The 25,162-nt window shown below is 44.9% G+C and overlaps 1 protein-coding gene across 5 annotated transcripts in view; it reads left to right on the plus strand.

Moving 5' to 3' along the window:
• nars2 (asparaginyl-tRNA synthetase 2, mitochondrial) overlaps window positions 1-25,162 on the plus strand; it is a 147,119-nt gene that overhangs the window by 33,896 nt on the left and 88,061 nt on the right. For 4 of the 5 annotated variants that reach the window (XM_085998905.1, XM_085998903.1, XM_085998904.1 and 1 more), the window contains one exon: window positions 6,525-6,625. The exons of the other annotated variant lie outside the window; for it this stretch is intronic. In XM_085998905.1, coding sequence (XP_085855031.1) covers window positions 6,525-6,625 — 101 coding nt within the window. The remainder of the gene's footprint in view (window positions 1-6,524; window positions 6,626-25,162) is intronic. 5 annotated transcript variants of the gene reach the window in all.

Raw genomic sequence — 25,162 nt, forward strand, 5'->3', positions numbered from 1 at the left:
CTTCGTCCATGGAAAGGGTGGACACCTCCATGGAGCATCAAATGCGGCAGTCAAACAAATGCATGCTTGCGCACTCTGAACGCCACCTTAACTGGATGGATGAAAACCTAGCCTTGGCCGTTCATCACCCCACTGATGTGCAGCAAAGTGTTCTCCAGCTCATTGCTAGCAGGGAAGTGTGGGTGGGCCATGATGGAGGTGATGGCGAAAGGGATCATAGAAGTGGGGACTCTGCTTAAAGCGCTTCCATTTCTCATCAGTTGTTCCCCACATGCTGCCTCCTGTTCCGATGGCCAAGTCTGCCCCTGTACAGGTGCAGGTGGAGCAGTCTTTGGCCTGGCCCTCGGGCTCGAAAATCCAGAGGACTTCGGCCAAGAGCATCTGAGCAGTCAGAGCAAGGAAGTGAATAGCCTGCCTCTACCTCTGCTGAAGCCACATGGGTTGCACAGTGTAGAAATGCCAGGACGAGGAAGGTGAAAGAATAGTGGTTGCACAAGGGTATGCACAAAAGTGTGTTAGCCAATGTTGCACTGTCAAGTTTATGTTTAAATTTTGAGGCACAGAAAATTATTTCATTGCACCACTTTCTCGTCTTGTCCATTTTTGCCTGCTGCCTGCAAGTGGCCTTGTCATTTGTAATGAATGGTAAAGACATGACTTAACTGAGCAATGGGTGTCTGAAAGGAATGGTTTGGGCATTGTAGGACTGCTTTGTGGGGTGGGGGGGTGGAAAGTGGGTTCAGCATCTGGGGGCCAGATGGGTGCACTGGTGCAACCTAACTAAATCATGCCATTATGCGGTCATCCCAGGCAGCAATATGCGCCGCTGCTGGTGCCATGTCCACATCAAGTTCCTCCTCCACCTCTTGTTACTGCTCCAAAGAGGCTCTGCGCCTTGCTCCTCCTGCAACTCCAGTCCTCGCTGCTGTACTATGTTGTGCAGAACACAGCATACCATGATCATTCTGGAGACCCTGGCTGGTGCATATTGAAGGGCTCCTCCAGATCTGTCCAGGCATCTGAAGCGCATCTTCAGCATCCGATTGCTTGCTCTATTACATAGCTCGTCATCATTTGGCTTTGATTTTAGCGCTCTTTGGCCTCATTGCTTGGGCTCCTCAAGGGTGTCATCAGCCACGTCTTCAGTAGGTACCCCTCGTCTCCAAGCAGCCAGCTGGTAAGTTTGATCGGAGGTGTGAAGAGCTGAGGAAGGGTGGACTGGCGCAGGACGAATGAATCACGACAGCTTCCTGGGAATCTTGCACACACCTGCATGTTTATCTTTTTATGGTTACAGACGAGTTACACATGGAATGGAAGCCTTTATGGTTCACAAACACTCCTGGGTGATCTGGGGTGCCTTGATCGCTACACGTGTGCAGTTGATGATGCCCTGCACCTGTGGGAAGCCAGCCAGCGCTGTAAATCCGAGCGCCTGCTCATTCTAACTGGCTTCATCGGTGGCAAAGTGTACATAACTGCCTGCCCTGTGTAGTGCATTTGTGGGTGGCTGACTGCGAAATTCTGCAGATCCCTGGAAGGAGATGAGGTGAAGAAGTTGAAGGCGGTGGTCACTTTGACAGCCACTGGTAATGCGTGTCCACCAGGTCCAATTGGTAGCAGCTCTTCCAGCAAGCTACAAATGTCTGCCACGAGCTGACGCAATAACCTGAGGCACTGGTGTTCAGTCATGCCCAGGAAGCTGATCCTCTGCCTCTATACCCTGTGTTGGGGGTATTGCCTTCCGCGAGCTGCACCCATGAGCTCATCCCCTAGCCTCTGGAGCGGCAGGTCGATGAGGAGAAGTCTGCTGCTGGTGCTGCTCATCTGAGGTCCAAGGTTAAACAGCATAAGCGGCACTCGTGGGTCTGATATATGGCAGATGTAAAGTGGAGATCAGACACACAATCCTCCAATGTAGTGAGAGTAACTGCCAATGTTGTAGAAATCCTCTGCAAAGTACTGAAAGCAAACTCTCAACAAGTGCTGTGAGCAAAAGCCTTTCCCTTAGGCAAGGAAGCAGGTGTGAGGTCTCAGTACTTAAGCAATTTTTTTTTGCCTCATTTGTTCAGCCCCGCCCCCCAATTGCCTGGGATTCCTGTGCACACAGTTAAAGTTGAAAACTCGTTTTAAAAAAAAAAAAACCCCTCTTAATAGCCTCTTAACTACCTCTTAATAGCTTTAAATTGGTAACTCTCCTCTCCCGAGGGGGTTTCTTGCTCACAGCCTAACGCGCTCGAGTGAAATACAAAAGCTGGCGGGTTGAAGCCAGCTTCCCGATACGCTGTCAATTTCAGCGCATTTAACCACCTACCTGCTCCCAAACCCACTCACTCTTTCCTGATAAAATTCCCCCTTAGTTTCACATCACTGTACAAGATAGAAAAATTGAATATTAATATTGAATTATTTTTGGGTATTGCACGAAAAGTGGTGTTGCCCGCTGAGTTTCACCCAGAAGGTTGTAAGTTGGCACTAGTTGCTTGGGTTACACCAGATTTGCTAGTGTAATGAGGAAATTAGTAATTATCACAATATAGAATATTTTATATGGGCGTATAAACGTTTATTTCTATACTAGTTATATAACTTTTTCTACAATGAAAGTTACTGTGTACCATGTATGGAATTATATTTTACAATTAAACTTTGCATATGATCTATAACTCACCTATAGTTTGCTTTATTTGTGTGATTTAAAGAAAAGAGTAGTATTTTAAACAACACGTTACGAGAATATACTTCTTAAAAATGCTCTCTGCGCCATGGACAGCCATGTTGGAGCCCCTTTTGCCACAGACATAGGAAGGTAAAATGGGGGAAAAAAACATATTCCATGAGTGGTTTAGAAATAACTAAGGATGAAGTTAAGAGACCTAGGAGTCTTAGTAAGCTTGACGCTCAATGCGTTCAACTAATGCAGAGCTGCAATCGACAAAGCCAATAGAATGTTGAACTGTATAACCAAAACAGTGGAATCCAAGCCAGGATGCCGCAGTGTAAACTCTATCGTGCTTTGGTCAGATCTCATCTCGAGTATTGTGTCTAATTCTGGTTAGCAAGAAACGAGCCCTGGAAGCAGTGCAGGAAAGAGCCACAAAGCCAAACCCTAACGTGCACAGGAATCCTTTGCCTAGGAGGAAGGACTGGAAATCCTGGGGCTGTTCACTCTTGAAAGGAAGCTGAGAGGTGATTTTATAAGATGTACAAGAAAATAAACTCCGGAAATTTACTTTGAACTAAATTACACGAGTAGGACAAAGGGATACAATTAAATATGGGGGAGACCGAAGCCATTGCCTTCAGTCCATGCCACAAACTCTGTTCCCTAGTTACCGACTCCACCCTGCTCCCTGGTCACTATCTGAGGCTGAACCAGACTGTTTGCAACCGTGGTGTCTTATTTGACCCTGAGATGAGCTTCCAACCCCACAACCTCTTCATCACCAAGACTACCGACTTCCACTTCCATCGTCTGTCTCTGCCCCGCCTCAGCTCATCTGCTGCTGAAACCCTCATCCATGCCTTTGTTACCCCCAGACTCGACTATTCTAATGCTTCCTGGGCCGGCCTCCCACCTTGTACCCTCCGTAAACTTCAGCTCATCCAAAACTCTGCTGCCGGTATCCTAACTCACACCAAGCCCCATTCACCCATCGCCCCTGTGGTCGCTGACCTACATTGGCTCCTGGGGAGAGGGGGAAAGTTACTTTACTGTTATATAAAGCTCTGGTTAGACCCTGTTTAGAGTACTGCATGCAGTTCTGGGCACTGTACCTCAGGAAGGATATATTGGCCTTGGAGGGGGTGCAATGCAGATTCACCAGAATGATACCTTTGCTAAATGGGTTAAATTATGAGGGCAGGTTGCATGGACTGGACTTGTATTCCTTGAGAAAAGAAGATTGAAGGGGTGTTCGAGTTGAGGTATTTAAGATGACTAAATAAGTTGATAGGGTAGATAGAGAGAAACTATTTTCTCTTTTAGGATATTGAAACTTGCTGTTGTTATCATATTCTTCATAATATGACAGCATTGCTATTCGCACACCATCTTTTGACATGTTTATCATTAATCGGTTGTTTGAAATCAACTTGTGAAAGTAGGTGAACTTGCATTACTGATACTAGTTTTTAGGTTTCAACAGAATACAGTACAGATCAGAGTTAACTATTTTACAGCTTCACCAATTGCAAGAATAATGTAAGAAAATGTATGTGTCTGAGAAGCAAGGTGCTAGATATCTTGCAGTGATCCTTTGTTGCCACAAGATGGTAGCAGCATGTTTTTAATAAGAATCAGCATAACAACTGTGCACCATTTTAGCACCATCGTTAGTGGCAGTAAATCAATGCTGTAGTTAAAATTAAGCTGCTTGGTTTTGGCTGAATGAGTGCAAATGTGGCAGAAAACTTGCATGTTTGCCATATTTATTATTCCGGCTAACCAGCTTCTAGTTTTAAAAACAGGAAGCACTCAAAATGCATTGTATGTTCATCAGCTTCTGAAAAGACAAACAATGGGTTAATGCTTTGGGTAGGAACCCTTCATTACAATTTATTTAATAATGTATTACAAATTACTGAGCATTTAGTATGTGAGGTTCCATTCCTGTAGCATTGTGACTGTAGTGCACATGATACTATTAAATAAGTCCCAAGTAAATATTGTTTGTGCGCTTGATTGTATAAATACAGCTCGTTCATGAAGCCTTGTATTCATTTTAGTAAAACCGATGCAGTGGGATCATTGGAGTAAACGAAAGGGTTGCACATTTGTCACTAGGATTATTTTTTTGCATTAGCTTGGAAGGCTTTTAAATTTTTTTGTTACTGAAGCGTATTTGTTTCATGTAGGCAAACACTGCAAAGACTTGCTGTGGAAAACCTGTGATCAATAATATTAGCAACTCTCTGAAGTGGATACGCCGCAAGGATTATTCTGTTGGCCTGCATAGTCCTGTCACATCCATTCAGCAGATTGCACTGAATACTGTACATGGCTTTTGACAAAAAAACACTTTATTTAGGGGGGTGTTCCATTGTCGGTGTATATCCCTACAGTCGCTTTTAAATCACTTGGTTTTAAGTAGCCGAGTCTGCAAGACAAATCCTAATTTTGAATGAAAGTATTAGTAACTAGTTTAACATCTCTGCAGAAAAAATCTTAATTAATCCATGTAAAATGGCTCACTTATTCTCACTATTGAATATTAAGGGAATCAAGGGATATTGGGATAGTTCAGGAAAGTGAAGATGAGGTAGAAGATCAGCCATGATCTTATTGAATGGCGGAGTAGGCTCGAAGGGCCAAACGGCCTACTCCTCCTATTTCTTATAAGGGCATTCTGAGACTTGCATAATTACAGAGTAGGGCAAGCTGGGTATTTAGTGTTGCAGATGCTGGGATAATGGTAAAACAAAGTCATATTAGAACTTGGCTCTGGTGCAGCTAAATAAAGATGACTCTAAGGATTTCTACTTGTATTTACAATTTATAAGAAAAACAACTTGAATTTACGACACTAAATTTCCATTTATTTAGCGCCTTTAACAGAAAAATGCCCCCAGCGCGCTCCAAAGATGTAATCAAAAAAAAGACGACAACAAAAGGAGTTATTAGCAGGGGTGGCCAAAAGTTTGGTTAAAGAAGTGGTCAGAGCAAGGTGTTAAAGGAGGAAAGGGAGCTGGAGAAGCAGAGGGGGTTAGGAAAGGAATTCCAGAGTGTGGGGCCTAGGCAGGTGAAGGAATAGAAGGTTGGGGGTGGGGGGGTGGAGGATGTTAGAGCTAGGGAAAGGCAAAGCTATGAAGGCATTTAAACACGAGATGAGAATTTTAAGCATGAGGTGTTGGAGGGCCCAGACCCAATGTAGATTAGCAAGGGCAGGAGTGATGGATAAGCGAGACTTGGTGCAGGATAAGATACAGGCAGCAGTATTTTGGATAATCTGAAGTTTAGAGGGTGAAGGGTGGGAGGCCAGGCAGGAGAACATTGGGGGTAGTCTAGTCTGGAGGTGGTAAAGCGATGGATGAAGGTTTCAGCAGCAGATGGGCTGAGGCAGGGGTGATGTTACGGAGCTGAAAGTGCGCCGTATTGTGATGGAGTTGGAAATTCAGCTCGGGGTTGAATAGGATACAGAGGTTGTGAACAGTCTGGCCCAGCTTGAGACAGTGGCCAGTGAGAAGTATGGAATCGGTGATGAAGGTATGGAGTTTGTGGCGGGGACTTAAGACAATGGCTTGTGGTCTTTCCATTGTTTAGCTGGAGGAAATTGTAGCTCATCCAAGGCTGGATGTTGGGACAAGTTGTCTAAACACAGATATTGGAGGGGTCGAGAGAGGTAGTGGAGAGCTGAGAACTATTTATTGAGAGAGACCTAAATAAGGAGAATTCTTTCACATGCAAAAGATGCAAATATAACATCCTTCATCCACCAAATGTAGATTATAATTTAAGCACCAAGAACTATAAGATAGTTACAAACTAAATGTTAAATGCTGCATAATTATTTTTTTTGTTACAGCCTGCAAACAAAACAGCTGAAAAGAATGATAACTCTCATTTCTTTGATGTTCCTTCCTTCTTAACTGTGTCTGGGCAACTGCATTTGGAAGTGATGACCGGGTAAATAGCATTTTAACCATTTATTGGAGTCTACATGCTTATGTTCAGAATTGCTGCCCCATATTTGAACTTTGATTTACGTTTTCACACTTTCATAGGAGTGGAATTGCTGCATTGTAAAAGCAGACTTATAAATAGGTAATGCCAGAGCTTTGGCAGCTAGCAAAATATTTTCATGAATCCAATCACATAGAGGAGCAATTCACATCCCAGAACATGTTTGCTTTAATCCTTCTGTATCAATACTTCAGATTAATTATTCCACATTCATCACCTATCTTGTATGTAACAGAACTACTTTACTGTCTTCATAATATCCTACTGCAAACTTTGTGAAAAATATTAAAGGCATTCTTCCCTCATTCATATTTTTTCAGATACTGTAACAATTATGTTTTCCTCAAATTTGCAGCCAGCAAGATCCCACAAACAATAATGAGCTAAATTACCAGTTAATATGTTTGTATTTTGATGGTGTTGGTTGCAGACATCCCTGCCTTCCTTCGAATAGTGCATGAGATCTTTTATGTCTACCGAGCGACAACGCCTCCAATAATGCCTAGATCATGTGCTCAAGTCCAACAGTGAAGCTTGAAAGAAAGACTTGCATTTATATAGTGCCTTTCACAGCCACCGGACATCACAAAGAGCTTTACAGCCAATGAAGTACTTTTTGAAGTACAGTCACTGTTATAATGTAGGAAACTCGGCAGCCAATTTGTGGACAACAAGCTCCCACAAACAGCAATGTGATAATGACTAGATAATCTGTTTTAGTGATGTTGATTGAGGGATAAATATTGGCCAGGACATTGGGGATAACTCCCCTGCTCTTCTTTTGAAATAGTCCACCTGAGAGAGCAGATGGGGTCTAACATCTCATCCGAAAGACAGCACCTCCGACCGTGCAAAACTCCCTCAGTACTGCACTGGAGTGTCAACCTAGATTTTTGTACTCATGTCACTGGAGTGAGACTTGAACCCACAGCCTTGTGACTCCGATGCAAGTGTCCTACCACTGAGCTAAGTTGACACTTGACTAGTAAAGGAAATAAGGCTTTACCAGTTTGCTTCTGATCCTCCTGACCATGAAAGCAGTGTCAACAATTGTCTTGGATAGAAAATCTAATGATTTCAGGAACAGAATAAAAGATCAAGACTTCTCAAGATTGCATTTCTTTTGTCCAATGTCACAAAGATCCTGATTCCAAAGCTCTGACTCACCTGTGACCGATAATATTTAAGGAGAAAAATTGTTTCCAGATACAAGTAAATTACTTGCTGCATTTAGGACTTGGTTTGACCAAAATTGTCTATTAGTAACTTGGTGTTCTTTTAGTACATTGTCACCTCATGAAAATACAAATTCAGCCCAGATGGCAGTTATTGTTACTGTCTTCTAGTATTCAGAAAAGCTATGTCTGTTTCCTACAGAATCCTTTAGCCCCATTTACTTTGCCCAAATAACCCCTTGTGACAGAGATCGACTCTAGATTAGAGTACCGCAGCAAATCAATGTTCTTCAAACCCCTTTCCTGCTAGCCATGCATCACTTTAGCATGCTGGAAGGGATATATAAGTAGTTTTAATATAAAGTACTAAACCCATAGTGGGAGAAATTCGGTATCACCCTGTTTGGGGTGCAATTATCAGCCGGTCGCAAAGTTGAGCGCCTGCGCTAATTATCGCCTCCGACTGCAAATTTGGCTTCTATCGCCCCTGGTGATTGGAGTGCTAAATCAGGCGCTGCACACCTCAAGGAGCAAGGCACTACCTCAGAGCGCTGGCGAAGCTCGCGTGATGTCAGTCAGCAATGGAACACAGACACACTGGTGCCGGCCAGTTCTTAAAGGGGAGGGTCGATCTTGCTCTCCATCCACACCCTGCTCATTGCAGCCTTGAATCTCGGCCTTTGGAGATCAGTACATCAAATCTGCTGGAAAGAACAATGGAGAGGCCCAGGGAAAGAGCTCAGAGTGCAGCCCCCATAGTCTCTTCTAAATCGATGCAAGGAAGATCAAATCAAAATGAACCTGCAAAGTGCTGCTCAGTACCCAAAACTCCTTCACACAGCGTTGAATCTCTCCAGAAGAGAGTCTCTCAGAATGCGTACTGCAAAAACGTCGCTGACAAAAAAAGGCAGGAAGCGGTCGCCTTTAAATAGCGCTCCCCTGTCCCTTCCTGACTGCAAAACGCTCCCCTTAACCTGTCGTTGCTAGCGGCAGGCGGTAAGGCAGGGGTCGCCACTCAATATCCGGTCCGGGGCGCTAACAGGACGTTGCACGCTCAACTGACGTCATGATCTGTGGGCGCAGGAGATTGTGGCGGTAGTGTTTAGCGCTGCCGCAAAATGTCTGGTTAATTTCGCGAGCGGCACAAACATCGTCGCTCCCGAGCGCTAGTTGCTTTGTGCCCTTTTACGGCGCTAATGGGAGGCGCAAAGCAACCAAATTTTTTCCCCCATCATTTTTTTTAAAGTTTGTAATGCCTTCTGTCTGAGATAATCTTCATCTTTTAAATGTATCCTTCATATATCTTAAATAGACCTATCATCCATTGAGAGAGGAAGGGCCAGAACGGTGCTCCTTATAAGATGTTTTGTATGGTGTTCTTCCAATAATACTGCATAAAACCTCCCACCGCATGCAGAGATCACAGTACTCTAGATAAGTGTTGGAAACAATGTGAGGGACGGGCAGAAGTGATGGGACGGGCAGCACGGTGGCATAGTGGTTAGCACTGTTGCCTCACAGCGCCAGGGACCCGGGTTCAAATCCGGTCTCGGGTGACTGTGTGGAGTTTGCACATTCTCCCCGTGTTTGCGTGGGTTTCCTCCGGGTGCTCCGGTTTCCTCCCACAGTCCAAAGATGTGCGGGTTAGGTTGGTTGGCCATGATAAAAAAAAAATTGGCCCTTAGTGTTAGGGGGGATTAAATACGTGGGGTTACGGGGATAGGGCTTGGGTGGGATGGCTGTCGGTGTAGGGACCGGGTGCTAGGGTTTGGATGATCAGCCATGATCTCGTTGAATGGCGGAGCAGGCTCGAAGGGCCGAATGGCCTACTCCTGCTCCTAGTTTCTATGTATATAAAGGATAAATTATGTTCAAAGAATAGGAGAAACATTACTGAATATAAGTAAACTTTTTCCCCTCATTCATTCTTTGAATACCTAATAGGTAGCCACAGTGGTGCCAATAAATGGTACTGGATTAGCTGTAGTTTCATGTTGATGCTTGCCTTAGGACCAATACATTAAAATGAATTTCTTCTTTGAAGGAGAAGATGAGACAATAGAAGTATTAGTGTTTTGTAATTTAATCCAAGTGGTACCCAGATAATACTCGGACCTGCTCTTGAAATTGGTTATTGAAGTGACAATAATTCAATAAAGGTGTTTTATGAGAATTTAACTGCTTTACCTGAAGATCCTTTTGCAAAATTTGATATCTATAACCAGATGGTCCTGGGTAGCAGAACCTGATCCATCTCAACATTTATAAATTACTTTTGCAATCTATTGTCAAACAGTGAAAATGCTTTATCTCTTCCAGACTTGATGTTTTGCTGCAATATGTTTATGCCAACCCACTTTTTGTTATAACAGGAGATTAGAGTGACTTGATAGAGGTGTTTAAAACTATGAAAGGATGGGACAAAGTAGATGGAAATAAACTGTTTTCAGTGGTTTAGGGGTGTGGAATGAGGAACTTTTATATATAAGATTAAATGCAAGAGACTTGGGACAGAGAGCCGGAGAGAGCGTGTGTGCGTGCGTGCTGTGGAATTCACTGCCAGAATTAGTGAAGCAGAGACCTTGTCAACTTTTAAGCAAAGGTTACATAATTGGTTGAATGCAATGAAGAATACACATAGGAACAGGAGTAGGCCATTTAGCCCTTGAGCTTGTTCTGCCATTCAGTGATATCATGGCTGATATGTGACCTAACTCCATATACCTGCCTTTGCCCCATATCCCTTAATACCTTTGGTTAACAAAAATCTATCATTCTCAGTTTTAAAATTAACAATTGACCCAGCATCAATTGTAGTTTTGTAGCAGTGGCTAGCACCATCGCCTCCGAGTCAGAAGGTTGTGGGTTCAAGTCCCACTCCAGAGACTTGAGCACAAAAATCTAGGCTGACATTCCAGTGGAGTGCTGCACTGTCGGAGGTGCCATCTTTCGGATGAGACATTAAACTGGGGCCCCGCCTGCGCTCTCAGGTGGATGTAAAACATCCCATGGCACTATTTTGAAGAGCAGGGGAGTTATCCTGGCCAATATTTAATCCCTCAATCAACATACCAAACAGATTATCTGGTCAATATCACATTGCTGTTTGTGGGAGCTTGCTGTGTGCAAATTGGCTGCCGCATTTCCCACATTACAACAGTGACTCCACTCGAAGCACTTAATTGGCTGTAAAGTGCTTTGAGAGGTCCGGTGGACGTGAAAGATGCTATATAAATGCAAGTCTTTTCCTTGCAGAAGTGTTCCAAACTTCTACCACCCTTTGCGTGTAGAAGGGTTTCCTAAATTCACTCCTGAAAAATCTGGCTCTACATTTTAGACAATGCGCTCTAGTGAAAGACTCTCCAACCAGCGGAATAGTTTCTCTCTAGCTACCCTATCAGTTCCCCTTAATATATTGAAAACTTTGATCAAATCACCACTCAACTTTCTAAATTCCAGGGAATACAACCCTAGTTTGTTTAATCTCTCCTTGTAATTTAACCCTTTGAGTCCAGGTGTCATTCTGGTAAATCTACACTGCACTCCCTCCAAGGCCAATATATCCTTCCTAAGGTGTGGCACGCTGAACTGCTCACGGTACTCGAGGTGTGGTCTAACCAGGGCTTTGCATAGCTGTAGCATAACTTCGACCCCCTTCTCTTCTAGTCCTCTGGATATATAAAGGCCAGCATTCCATTAGCCTTTTTGATTATTTTCTGTACCTATCCATGACATTTTAATGATCTATGTACATAGACCCCGCCGCCCCCCCCCCCCCCCCCCAAAGTCTCTTTGGGCCGCCACTGTTTCTAGCTTTTCACCATTTAGAAAGTACTCTGTTCTATTCTTTTTAGGTCCAAAGTGGATGACTTCACATTTGCCTACATTGAAATCCATTTGCCACAGTTTTGCCCATTCACTAATCTATTAATATCTCTTTGTGATCTTGTGCTTCCATCTACACTGCTTATAATGCCACCTATCTTTGTGTCATCAGCAAACTTGGATATGTGGCTTTCTACCCCATCATCTAAGTTGTTAATAAATACAGTGATTAGTTGAGACCCAAACACACATCCTTGCGAGACACCACTAGGTACATTCTGCCAATTAGAGTACTTGCCCATTATTCCTACTCTGTCTCCTGCCGCTCACCCAATTTCCTGCCAGGTCAATAATTTAACTTCAATTCCTTGAGCTTCAACTTTAGCTAACAGTCTCTTATGAAGGACTTTATCAAATACTTTCTGGAAGGCCATATAAATAACAACCATAGACATTCCCCTGCCCACTTCTTTAGTCACCTCAAAAAATTTCGTCAGGCATGGCCTTCCATGCTGGCTCTCTCTAATCAGCTGAAAATTTTCAAGGTGCTCATTCAGTCACTATCCTTAATTATGAACTCTAGTAATTTCCCGACTATAGGTGATAGGCTAACTGATCTGCAATTCCCTGGTTTCTTTCTCTCACCATTGTTAAAAGCGAGTGACGTGTGCAATTTTCCAATCTAAAGGAATGGTTCCTGAATCGAGAGTACATTGGAAGATTATAGTTAGGACATCTGCAATGTTCTCACCTACTTCACTTGCGAACAAGGCCCTTGCCATCCATGAGCTTATCGTAGATGACTGCATCAATATCATGGCCCTGACGGAAACATGGTTGATGGGTGATGACACCTTACCCTTAAATGAAGCCTCCCCACCTGGCTATACTTTCCACCACTTGCCCTGCTCAGACTGCCGTGGAGTCATAGAAACATAGAAGATAGGAGCAGGAGTAGGCCATTCGGCCCCTCGAGCCTGCTCCGCCATTCAATGAGATCATGGCTGATCATCCAAATCCTGTCCCTGTTTTCTCCCCATATCCCTTGATCCCTTTAGCCTTAAGAAATATATCTAACTCCTTCTTGAATATATTTAATGAATTGGCCTCAACTGCCTTCTGTGGTAGAGAATTCTACAGGTTCACCACTCTCTAGGTGAAGAAATTCCTCCTCATCTCTGCTAAATGGCTTACCCCTTATCTTTAGACTGTGACCCCTGGTTCTGGACTCCCCCGCCATCGGGAACATCCTTCCTGCATCTAGTCTGTCTAGTCCTGTTAGAATTTTATAAGTTTCAATGAGATCCCCTCTCATTCTTCTAAACTCTAGCAAATATAAGCCCAATCGACCCAATCTCTCCTCGTACGTCATTCCTGCCATCCCAGGTATCAGTCTGGTGAATCTTCGCTGCACTCCCTCCATGGCAAGAACATCCTTCCTCAGATAAGGCGACCAAAACTGCACACAATACTCAAGGTGTGGTCTCACCAAGGCCCTGTACAACTGCAGCAAGACATCCTTGTTCCTGTACGCAAATCCTCTCGCTACGAAGGCCAATATAACATTTGCCGCCTTAACCACCTGCTGCACCTGTGTGCTTGCCTTCAGCGACTGGTGCACAAGAACACCCAGGTCTCGTTGCACTTCCCCTTCTCCCAATCTATTGCCGTTCAGATAATAATCTGCCTCCTTGTTTTTGCCACCAAAGTGGATAACCTCGCATTTATCCACATTATACTACATCTGCCCAATCACCCAACCTGTCCAAATCATACTGGAGTTTCTCGGCATCCTCCTCACAGCACACACGCCCACCCAGCTTTGTGTCGTCTGCAAACTTGGCGATATTACATCTAGTTCCCTCGTCTAGATCATTAATATATATTGTGAATAGCTGGGGTCCTAGCACCGATCCCTGCGGTACCCCACTAGTCACTGCCTGCCACTCGGAAAATGACCCATTTATTCCAACTCTTTGCTTCCTGTCTGCCAACAAGTTCTCTATCCAAGTTAGTACCTTTTCCAAGTGGCAGGCAGTGACTAGTGGGGTACCGCAAGGATTGGTCCTAGGACCCCAGCTGTTCACAATATATATTAATGATCTGGACGAGGGAATTGGATGTAATATCTCCAAATTTGCAGACGACACAAAGCTAGGTGGGAGGGTAAGCTGCGAGGAGGATGTCGTGAAACTCCAGTACGATTTGGACAGGTTGGGTGATTGGGCAGAAACATGGCAAATGCACTATAATGTGGATAAACGTGAGGTTATCCACTTTGGTGGCAAAAACAGGAAGGCAGATTATTATTTGAATGGCAATAGATTGGGAGAAGGGGAAGTGCAGAGGTAAGCATGCAGGTGCAGCAGGCGGTTAAGAAGGCAAATGGTATGTTGGCCTTCGTAGCAAGAGGGTTCGAGTACAGGAACAAGGATGTCTTGCTGCAGTTGTACAGGGCCTTGGTGAGACCGCACCTTGAGTATTGTGTGCAGTTTTGGTCGCCTTACCTGAGGAAGAACATTCTTGCCATGGAAGGAGTGCAGCGAAGATTCACCAGGCTGATACCTGGGATGGCAGGAATGACGTATGAGGAGAGATTGTGTCGATTGGGCTTATACTCACTGGAGTTTAGAAGATTGAGAGGGGATCTCATCGAAACCTATAAAATTCCGTCAGGCCTGGACAGACTAGATGCAGGAAGGATGTTTATGATGGCCGGGGAGTCCAGAACCAGGGGTCATAGTCTAAGGATAAGCGGTAAGCCATTTAGGACTGAAATGAGGAGGAATTTCTTCACCCAGAGAGTGGTGAACCTGTGGAATTCTCTGCCACAGAGGGCGGTGGAGGCCAGTTCATTAAATATATTCAAGAAAGAGTTGGATATATTTCTTAAGGCTAAAGGGATATGGGGAGAAGGCAGGGACAGGGTACTGAATTTGGATGATCAGCCATGATCTCATTGAATGGCGGAGCAGGCTCGAAGGGCCGAATGGCCTACTCCTGCTCCTATCTTCTATGTTTCTACCCCCAATCCCATGTGCTTTAACTTTACACGCTAATCTCTTATGCGGGACCTAATCGAAAGCCTTCTGAAAGTCCAAATACACCACATCCACTGGTTCTCCCTTATCCATTCTACCAGTTACATCCTCAAACAATTCCAGTAGATTAGTCAAGCACGATTTACCTTTTGTAAATCCATGTTGACTTTGTCCGATCCTGTCGCTGCTTTCCAAGTGCTCTGCTATTACATCTTTTATAATGGACTCTAGCATTTTCCCCACTACTGATGTCAAGCTTACTCCCCGTTTTCTCTCTACCACCTTTTTTGAATAGTGGGGTTACATTAGCTACCCTCCAATCCATGGGAACTGTTCCAGGGTCTATAGAATTTTGGAAGATGACCAGCAATGCGTCTACTATTTCTAGGGCCACTTCCTTAAGTACCCTAGGATGTAGCTCTCATCACCAAATCACACCTTGGTCTGTTCCCCTATTCCTCCGCCAGTTTCTCCTCCTTTGAGCATCTCATCTTCCACCCCTCTCACCTCTCATTTAAAATTCTTGTTCTCTACTGCCCACCCAAGTACCATAAAAATGTTACTACTGAGATATCTTCACTGTTCTCCCTCAGCCTCTGCACCGAACGACTTCTCATCCTCGGTGATTTCAACCTCCATCTCAATTCATCATGCACTCTCTCCTCCGAGTTCACTAGCCTCCTATCCTCCCTTAATCTCTCTCCCTCCATGTAAACTCCCCAACCCATATTCACGGCCACCCCCTCGATCTTGCCATCTCTTCGTGGCCTCGCTACTCCCATCGTGTCAATTGCAGATAAGGTCTTCTCTGACCATTTACTTGCATCGCTCTCCACCCACATCCCCCATCCACCCACTCCCCTCAACCCTACTTCCTTCTGTGTCTGCCCCTGGAAAAAAAAACTCTTACAGCTGCACTTATGAAATCCCAACTGTCCAGCCTCTGGCCCTCCATTCATCATGACTTTTCTGCAGCTACCGATCTGCTCAACCACACCCTCACCACTATCTTTGATGCCCAAGTCCCTACTAAAACAATTACCCTCTCTCACCCTGGCTGTTCCCCCTGGTAAGGCTCTTACCTTTGCTCCCTTAAGTCCAAGGGACGCAGACTCAAACGGATATGGCGGACAACTGGTTTAGCCATTCACTGCCAGATCTGGCTGGACCACATGAAGCACTATCGGGCCCTGCTCTCGTCTGCCAAAATTGCTCGGTATTCCAGAGCAAATATAAACTCCGGCTCCTATTCTCTACTGCTAACTGTCTTCTTAAACGCCTCGCCCCTTTCTCCTCCACCCTCACCTCTGATAGCAAGTGTGAGGAGCTCATGGACTTCTTTGTCTCTAAGATTGAGACCATCCGTCCAGCTGCCTCTGCCACTTCCCTTCCCCATGCCCACTGGGCCAAACTTCCTCTAAGGTTCTCCCCTGCCCTAGCCCTGAACTCTCATATTTCTCCAGTTTCTCTCCGATCTCCCCTCATGATCTCTCTGCGCTCATCTTGTCTATGAGACCCACATCCTGCTCCCTCGACCCATTTTCTACCAAGCTGCTGACCACCCAACTTCCTTTTCTGGCTCCCATGTTAGCTGACATTGTTAACGGATCTCTCTCCTCAGGTACTGTCCCCCCCTCCCTCCAAATCTGCAGTCATCGCCCCTCTCCTCAAAAAAACAAACCTTGATCCCTCCGTCCTTGCAAACTACCGCCCCATCTCCAACCTCCCTTTCCTCTCAAGTCCTTGAACATGTTGTCGCCTCCCAAACCCGTGCCCATCTTTCCCGCAATTCCATGTTTGAAACCCTCCAATCAGGTTTCCGCCCTTGCCACAGTACCAAAACGTCTCTCGTCAAAGTCACAAATGAGATCCTTTGTGACTGTGACAAAGATAAACTATCCCTCCTCATCCTTCTTGACTTGTCTGCAGCCTTTGACATAGTTGACCACTCCATCCTTCTCCAGCGTGCCTCCACTGTCGCCCAGCTGGGTGGGACTGCACTCGCCTGGTTCCATTCTTATCTATCTAATCGTAACCAGAGAATCACCTGCAACGGCTTCTCTTCCCGCTCCCGCATCGTTGCCTCTGCTGTCCCCCAGGGATCTATCCTTGGCTCCCCCCTACTTATCATCTACATGTTGCCCCTTGGCAACATCATCCGAAAACAGTGTCAGTTTCCACATGTATGCTGACGACACCCAGCTCTACCTCACTACCTCTTCTCTCGACCCCTCAACTGTGTTTAAATTGTCAGACTGCTTGCCCAACATACAGTTCTGGATGAGCAAAAATGTTCTCCCATTAAATATTGGGAAGACCGAAGTCATTGTTTTCGGTCCCTGCCACAAACTCCGTTCCCTAGCCACTGACTCCATCCCTCTCCCTAACATCTGTCTGAGGCTGAACCACACTGTTCTCAACCTTGGTGTCATATTTGACCCTGAAATGAGTGCCGACACATATCCGCAGCATAACAAAGACCGCCTACTTCCACCTCTGTAACATCGCCCGTCTCCGCCCTTGCCTCTGCTCCTCTGCTGCTGAAACCCTCATCCATGCTTTTGTTACCTCTAGACTTGACTATTCCAATGCACTCTTGGCTGGCCTCCCACATTCCGCCCTACGTAAACTTGAGGTCATCCAAAATTCGGCTGCCCGTGTCCTAACTCGCGCCAAGTTTGCCCGTCACCCCTGTGCTTGCTGACCTACGTTGGCTCCCAGTTAAGCAGCGCCTTGATTTCAAAATTCTCATCCTTGTTTTCAAATCCCTCCATGGCCTCACCCCTTCCTATCTGTAATCTCCTTCAGCCCCACAACCCTCTGAGATATCTGCGCTCCTCTAATTCTGCCCTCTTGAGCATCCCTGATCATAATCGCTCAACCATTGGTGGCCGTGCCTTCTGTTGCCTAGGCCCTAAGCTCTGGAATTCCCTGCCTAAATCTGTCCGCCTCGCTACCTCTCTTTCCTCCTTTAAGATGTTCCTTAAAACCTACCTCTTTGACCAAGTTTTGGTCACCTGCCCTAATTTATCCTTATGTGGTTTGGTGTAAAAAAAAATTATGTTAAAATACTCTTGTGCAGCGCCTTGGGATGTTTTACTACGTTAAAGGCGCTATATAAATACAAGTTGTTGTTAAAACCCTGGGATGAAACCCATCTGGTCCTGGTGATTTGTCACTCTTTAGTGCCATTATTTTCTTCATTACTGTTATTTTGCTTACGTTCATTTTGGTGAGTCCCGTGTGCCGGTTCAATATTCATTTCCTTGGGATGTCCAGCATGCTATCCTCTTCCTCTACTCTTAAATATTGACGCAAAGTAATTATTCAACTTCTGCCATTTCCTTAATATCATTGACAATATCACCGATATCAGTTTTCAAGGGGCTCACATTGCTCCTGACCACCCTCTTTTTTTCCCTAATATAAATTTTTAAAAATTCGTGTTGAATTTGATATCCCTTGCAAGTTTCTTTTCATACTCCCTTTTTGTAGCTCTTACTATCTTTTTTTATTCGTTTACGGGATGTGGGCGTCGCTGGCGAGGCCAGCATTTATTTCCCATCCCTAATTGCCCTTAAGGTGGTGGTGAGCCGCCTTCATGAACCGCTGCAGTCCGTGTGGCGAAGGTACTCCCACAGTGCTGTTCGGTAGGGAGTTCCGGGATTTTGACCCAGCGACGATGAAGGATCGGCGATATATTTCTACGTCAGGATGGTATGTGGCTTGGAGGGGTACTTGGAGGTGGTGGTGTTCCCATGCGCCTGCTGCCCTTGTCCTTCTAGGTGGAGGAGGTCGCGGGTTTGGGAGGTGCTGCCGAAGAAGCCTTGGCAAGTGGCTGCAGTGCATCTTGTAGATGGTACACACTGCAGCCACAGTACGCCGGTGGTGGAGGGAGTGAATGTTTAAGGTGGTGGATGGGGTGCCAATCAAGAGGGCTGCTTTGGTGTCGAGCTTCTTGAATGTTGTTGGAGCTGCACTCATCCAGGCAAGTGGAGAGTATTCCGTCACACTCCTTACTTGTGCCTTGTAGATGGCGGAAAGGCTTTGGGGAATCAGGAGATGAGACACTCGCTGCAGAATACCTAGCCTCTAACCTGCTCTTGTTGCCACAGTATTTATGTGGCTGGTCCAATTAAGTTTCTGGTCAATGGTGACCCCGAGGATGTTGATGGTGGGAGATTAGGCGATGGTAATACCGTTGAATGTCAAGGTTAGGTTGTTATGAAGGAATAATTACTAGTCCTAGCCCTTTTTGGGCTACCCCGGATCAGGCGTATTCCCCAGACATTCACCTTCAACTAAAGTTAGAGATGGCCGAATCCTAGAGACGCTTAATTGGGTCTAAAGGTTCAGACTATCTCTCCCTAAAGCAAAGGAACGACTTGAAGATGTTACCATCCTCCAGATAGCACTTTAAGTTTAACTAGACTGTAACCTTCTGGATATTATGAGGGTCCAGAATACTCCCCCAGCATTCTGTAACTCCTCACCAAAGAGTGTACAGAGATTGAATTCACGAGTTTGATACAGAAGTACTCAGACAATTCTAAAAAAAATAGATTTATTAAAGAACCGACATGCAGCTAACAGCTGGTGATTCAATCGCAACTTTAACAGTTCAAAATACAAATAGCTTGCATTTCAGAGATTCTTATTCTCAAATCTTAACTTTGTTACATTTTAACATTTATTATTACTTCTAATCCAGGATATCCACCAAAATCAAATAAGAGTACCTTTTGATCCCCGAGAGTTGGAGTTAAAAACTTAGAGCCTGCCTCTGAAGTTGAGAATCGCTTTCCCCTTCCAGCGACTTCTGACTTCCTATCTGAAAGTTCCATATTTTATACCCTTTCTCAGTAGTATATCCTTTGAAGTTTTCTGCTGATGTAAGCTAATTATCTCTAGTCATTCTTTCTGTTGACTTTCTAATCTTACTGTCAGTTCAGCTGTTCACTTGCAGAATCCTGTCTCTACATTTTAGGTGTTCAAATTTTATCATCATAAATGGTTATGACAGATGTATCTATTTGATGCCATTCTTACGAAGTACTTCTGTTCAATTCTTAAATCACCTAGCTGGTTATAAGCAGACGTCGTGTCTCCTAACTGTTCCATTTTCAACACAAACACAATGTGATTGCTTGGTGCATCTATTGAAGTCATATTTACAAAGTCTTCTGTTTGTACCTTTTACAATATGTAAATTGAAAACACTTCAACTAGGGTGTTCTATGCATTTCTTAGCTACTCCAGTTGGTTGTATCACAGACGTCGTGTCTGCTTGTTTCATTTGATGTGATATTTATGAAGGCATATTGTTCTTTAATGTTCTAGAGTTTCTGTTCGAAGTGTTAGTTTTTAACACTTTAAACTGGTAACACTTTAAACTGGGTAATGGTATTGTGTTTCTCCCAAACTGCAGACATTCTGGAAGCTGCAACTTGCTGCTTTAATAGGGCCATTGTCTCAGTTTAAACAACCAATTCCCATTTCAAAAGCTTGTATGGTGTTTACAGCTTGTGTTAACAACTGATCTTTTCTCAAAAGCCTGTATTCTGTTTACAGCCTGTGTCGTTGAAGCTTTTAGATTTTTAAACCCAGTTTTCATGTTTTAATAAAATCAGAATTCTGTTCATAGGATGGTGTATCTTTCTGAAATATGGCTATTTCTTTACAGTTAGACTCTCACTTGTTGGAGATAGTCATTGCCTGGCACTTATGAGGCGCGAATGTTACCTGCCACTTATCAGCCCAAGCCTGAACGTCGTCCAGGTCTTGTTGCATGCGGGCATGGACTGCTTCATTATCTGAGGAGTTGTGAATGGTGCTGAACACTATGCAGTCATCAGCGAACATCCCCATTTCTGACCTTATGTTGGAGGGAAGGTCATTGATGAAGCAGCTGAAGATGGTTGGGCCTAGGACACTGCCCTGAGGAACTCCTGCAGCGATGTCCTGGGGCTGTGATGATTGACCACCAACCACCACAACCATCTTCCTTTGTGCTAGGTATGACTCCAGCTGGTGCAGTGTTTTCCCCCCCGATTCCCATTGACTTCAGTTTTACTAGCGCTCCTTGATGTCACACTCGGTCAAATGTTGCCTCGATGTCAACGGCAGTCACTCTCACCTCACCTCTGGAATTCAGCTCCTTTGTCCATGTTTGGACCAAGGCTGTAATGAGGTCGGGAGCTGAGTGGTCTTGGCGGAACCCAAACTGGGCATCAGTGAGCAGGTTATTGGTGAGTAAGTGTCACTTGATAGCATTGTCGATGACACCTTCCATCATTTTGCTGATGATTGAGAGTAGACTGATGGGGCGGTAATTGGCTTGGTTGGATTTGTCCTACTTTTTGTGGACAGGACATACCTGGGCAGTTTTCCACATTGTTTGATAGATGCCAGTGTTGTAGCTGTACTGGAACAGCTTGGCTAGAGGCGCGGCTAGTTCTGGAGCACAAGTCTTCAGCACGATAGCCGGGATGTTGTCAGGGCCCATAGCCTTATGTGCTCAGCCGTTTCTTGATATCACATGGAGTGAATCGAATTGGCTGAAGACTGACCTCCGTGATGGTGGGGACCTTGGGAGTAGGCAGATATATATCATTCACTTGGCACTTCTGGCTGAAGATTATTCAATCAAGTAAAGATGAATACAATGAAGCTTCAGTTTGAACTACCTGACTATCAGAGCAAAAAAAATATTTTTTGGTAACTGTTTCTATTGGGAGAGTAACAGCAATGATAGTGCTGCCAACAATGGGAGAAGAAAATGGAATATTAGACGATTGGTGGTGATTGTATTCCATATCAGATTAGGTAGGATTATGTCCTGCAGGGGTATAAAGATCCAATAGAAATCGTTCCAGCAATTTTAAACTAGTAAATCGGGGGGAGTCAGGTGGAAATTGTAGTATAAATAATAGTTCAAAAACAAACAAAAGGGAAGAGAGTAGCAGTCAGAAATTGTGCTTTAGGCACTACAGGTAAAGGGAAAACTAAAAGATGTAAAGTGATTAAACCAGGAGAGAGAAATAAGAAACATGCGAGTAAACATTAGAGCTGAAGGACAGGTTAGGGTGTGTGGCCCAAATAAGTGTTCTTTATACAAATTCACGGAGTATAAAGAATAAATTGAGTGCAAATTCAAATTGGAGGATATGACATGGTAGCCACTACTGAGACATGGCTGCAAGACGGTCAGGACTGGGAACTAAATATACTAAGTTATAAGGTCTACAGGAAAGATAGGGAAAATGACAGAGGGGAGGAGTAGCCTCAGTGATTAAGGATGAAATCACTTCAATGATGAGAGGATATAACAAGAGGTAAGCAGGCAGTGGAGACTTTATGGGTAGAATTAAGAAATGGGAAAGGGTTTAAGATTGTAGTGGGAGTTGTGTATAGGCCCGTGGTAGCCGCTGTGAAGTGCTAGATTGTATAAATGCAAAGATTAGACAAGCGTGTAGCAAAGGCAGAGTGGTTTTAATGGGGTATTTTAACTTTAATGTAGATTGGGATAAGCAGACTAGCACCTGTCGGAAAGGTAGTGTGTACAGGATAGTTTTCTGCAACAAAATGTCCTAGAACCAACTGGGGCATGCCATATTAGAGATTTAGTAATGAGTAATGAGCCAGATTTAGTTAACAGCCTAACGGTGAGTGAACATTTAACTAATAGCGATCATAACATGATCAAGTTCAACGTCGTGTTTGAAAGGGAGAAACGCAAAACAGCTAAGGTTCTAGATTTAGGTATGGCCGACTTCAACGGGATGAGACAGAGACTGTACACAGTAAACTAGGCAAATCTGTTAATAGGTAAAATGACAGAAGATCAGTGGGAGATGTTCAGAAAAGAATTTACAGGAAACTCTTTTTTTATCTGGCACCGACAGGACTGGCGTGGTGCCGGTTGATCAAAAAGTCCGGATTACAGAGAGGTATACTTACCAAGGTACGAAAGCCCCGTGTACGGCCACAGGTGCAGGAGCCCCGGTTACACGGCTCTTGTGCAGGAGTCCCGGTTGCACGGCCACAGATGCAAGAGTCCCTGTTGCACAGCCACAGGTGCAGGAACCCTGGTTACACGGCCACAGATCCAGGAACCCGGGTTACACGGCCACTAATATATAGTAAAGCTTACCTGAACTTACTCCTGAATTTTGCCGGTTAAGAGAGATTTCCGGATATTTAGCTGCCAGTTAAGAGAGTTTCCTGTAATGTGATACAGAACCAGTTTATACCACTGAGGGACAAGAGCTCTACTTGCCAAAAAAAAGGCCATGGATAATTAAAGAGGTAAGCGACAACATAGAAAGGGCATACAAAAATGTGAAAAACAGCACAGATCCTGGCGAATGGGAAAGATACAAAGAACAGCAAAGGGTCACAAAAATTAAGGGAATGGTAGCGTAGTGGTAATGTCATTGGGCTAGTAATCCAGAGGCCTGGACTAATGATCTAGAGACGCGAGTTCAAATCCCACCACGGCAGCTGGGGAATTTAAATTCAGTTAATTAAATAAATCTGGAATAATTACTAGTATCAGTAATGGTAACCATAAAACTATCGGATTGTCGTAAAAACCCATCTGGTTCACTAATGTCCTTTTAGGGAAGGAAGTCTGCCGTCCATACCTGGTCTGGCCTATATGTGACACCAGACCCACAGCAATTTGGTTGACTCTACGCTAATAATAATAAAACCAGATGGACCAACCGGCATTGCCCTTGGCACCGGCTACAGACACAGCAATGGCACACCCATCCCTGCAAAGTACTTCTCACCAATGTCTGGGAACTTGTGCCAAAATTGGGAGAGCTGTCCCACAGACTAGTCAAGCAACAGCCTGACATAGTCATACTCACAGAATCGTACCTTTCAGCTAAAGTCCCAAACTCCTCCATCACCATCCCTGGCTATGTCCTGTTCCACCAGCAGGACAGACCCACCAATGGTGGTGGCACAGTGGTATATAGTCGGGAAGGAGTGGCCCTGGGAGTCCTCAACATTGACTCCGGACCCCATGAAGTCTCATGGCTTCAGGTCAAGCATGGACAAGGAAACCTCCTGCTGATTACCATCTACCGCCCTCCCTCAGCTGATGAATCAGTACTCCTCCATGTTGAACACCATTTGGAAGAAGCACTGAGCGTAGCAAGGGCACAGAATGTACTCTGGGTGGGCGACTTCAATGTCCATCACCAAGAGTGGTTCGGTAGCACCACTACTGACCAAGCTGGCCGAGTCCTAAAGGACATAACTGCCACTCTGGACCTGCGACAGGTGGTGAGAGAACCGACACGAGGGAAAAACCTACTTGACCTCGCCCTCGCCAATCTACCTGTCGCAGATGCATCTGTCCATGACAATATTGATAGCAGTGACCACCACAGTCATTGTGGAGACTGTAAAGTCTGCGCCTCAATAATACATGGACTGCGGGAGAACAGTTTAACAGGTACTTTACTGAACAGGAGGCAGCGTCAGACTGAAAATACAGAAGCCTGCTAGGGCCTTTTATACAGGGGTGGTCACTGCCGGTACTGCAGTCTAAGACCAGTTATTCCCTTAAAGGTACATACACAACAGAGACTAAGTCCTGTCTTCACACTGAAGACACCCTCCATTGTGTTGTGTGGCACTACCACCGTGCTAAATGGGATAGATTCAGAACAGATCTAGCAGCTCAAAACTGGGCATCCAGGAGGCACTGTGGACCATCAGCAGCAGCAGAATTACCATTGCCGAATCCCCCACCATCAACATTCTGGGGGTCACCATTGACCAGAAACTTAACTGGACCAGCCACATAAATACTGTGGTAACAGGAGCAGGTCAGAGGCTAGGTATTCTGCAGCGAGTGTCTCACCTCCTGACTCCCATCTTTTCACCATCTACAAGGCACATGTAAGGAGTGTGATGGAATACTCTCCTCTTGCCTGGATGAGTGCAGCTCCAACAACACTCAAGCTCGTCACCATCCAGGACAAAGCAGCCCGCTTGATTGGCACCCCATCCACCACCTTAAACATTCACTCCCACCACCACCGGCGTACCATACAATATGCAGACAACGCTTGTGTCTGCGCTCACTCGGAGGTCAAACTCCAAACCATCGTCAACACCTTCACCGAAGCGTACGAGAGCATAGGCCTTACACTAAATATGCGTAAGACATAGGTCCTCTACCAACCTGCCCCCTGATTATCAAAATCCACGACAAGGCCTTGGACAACGTGGACCACATTACATAGCTCGCAAGCCTACTGTCAACAAGGGCACACGTCGATGACGAAGTCCAATACCGCCTACAATGTGCCAGTGCAGCCTTCGGTCGCCTGAGGAAGAGAGTGTTTGAAGACCAGGACCTCAAACCCAGCACCAAGCTCATGGTCTACAGAGCAGCAGTGATACCTGCCCTGCTGTAT

This window comes from Somniosus microcephalus, chromosome 10 (genome assembly GCF_052327205.1).
Source record: "Somniosus microcephalus isolate GS21.2 chromosome 10, FLI_Smic_1.0, whole genome shotgun sequence".
Classification (NCBI taxonomy): Eukaryota; Metazoa; Chordata; class Chondrichthyes; order Squaliformes; family Somniosidae; genus Somniosus; species Somniosus microcephalus.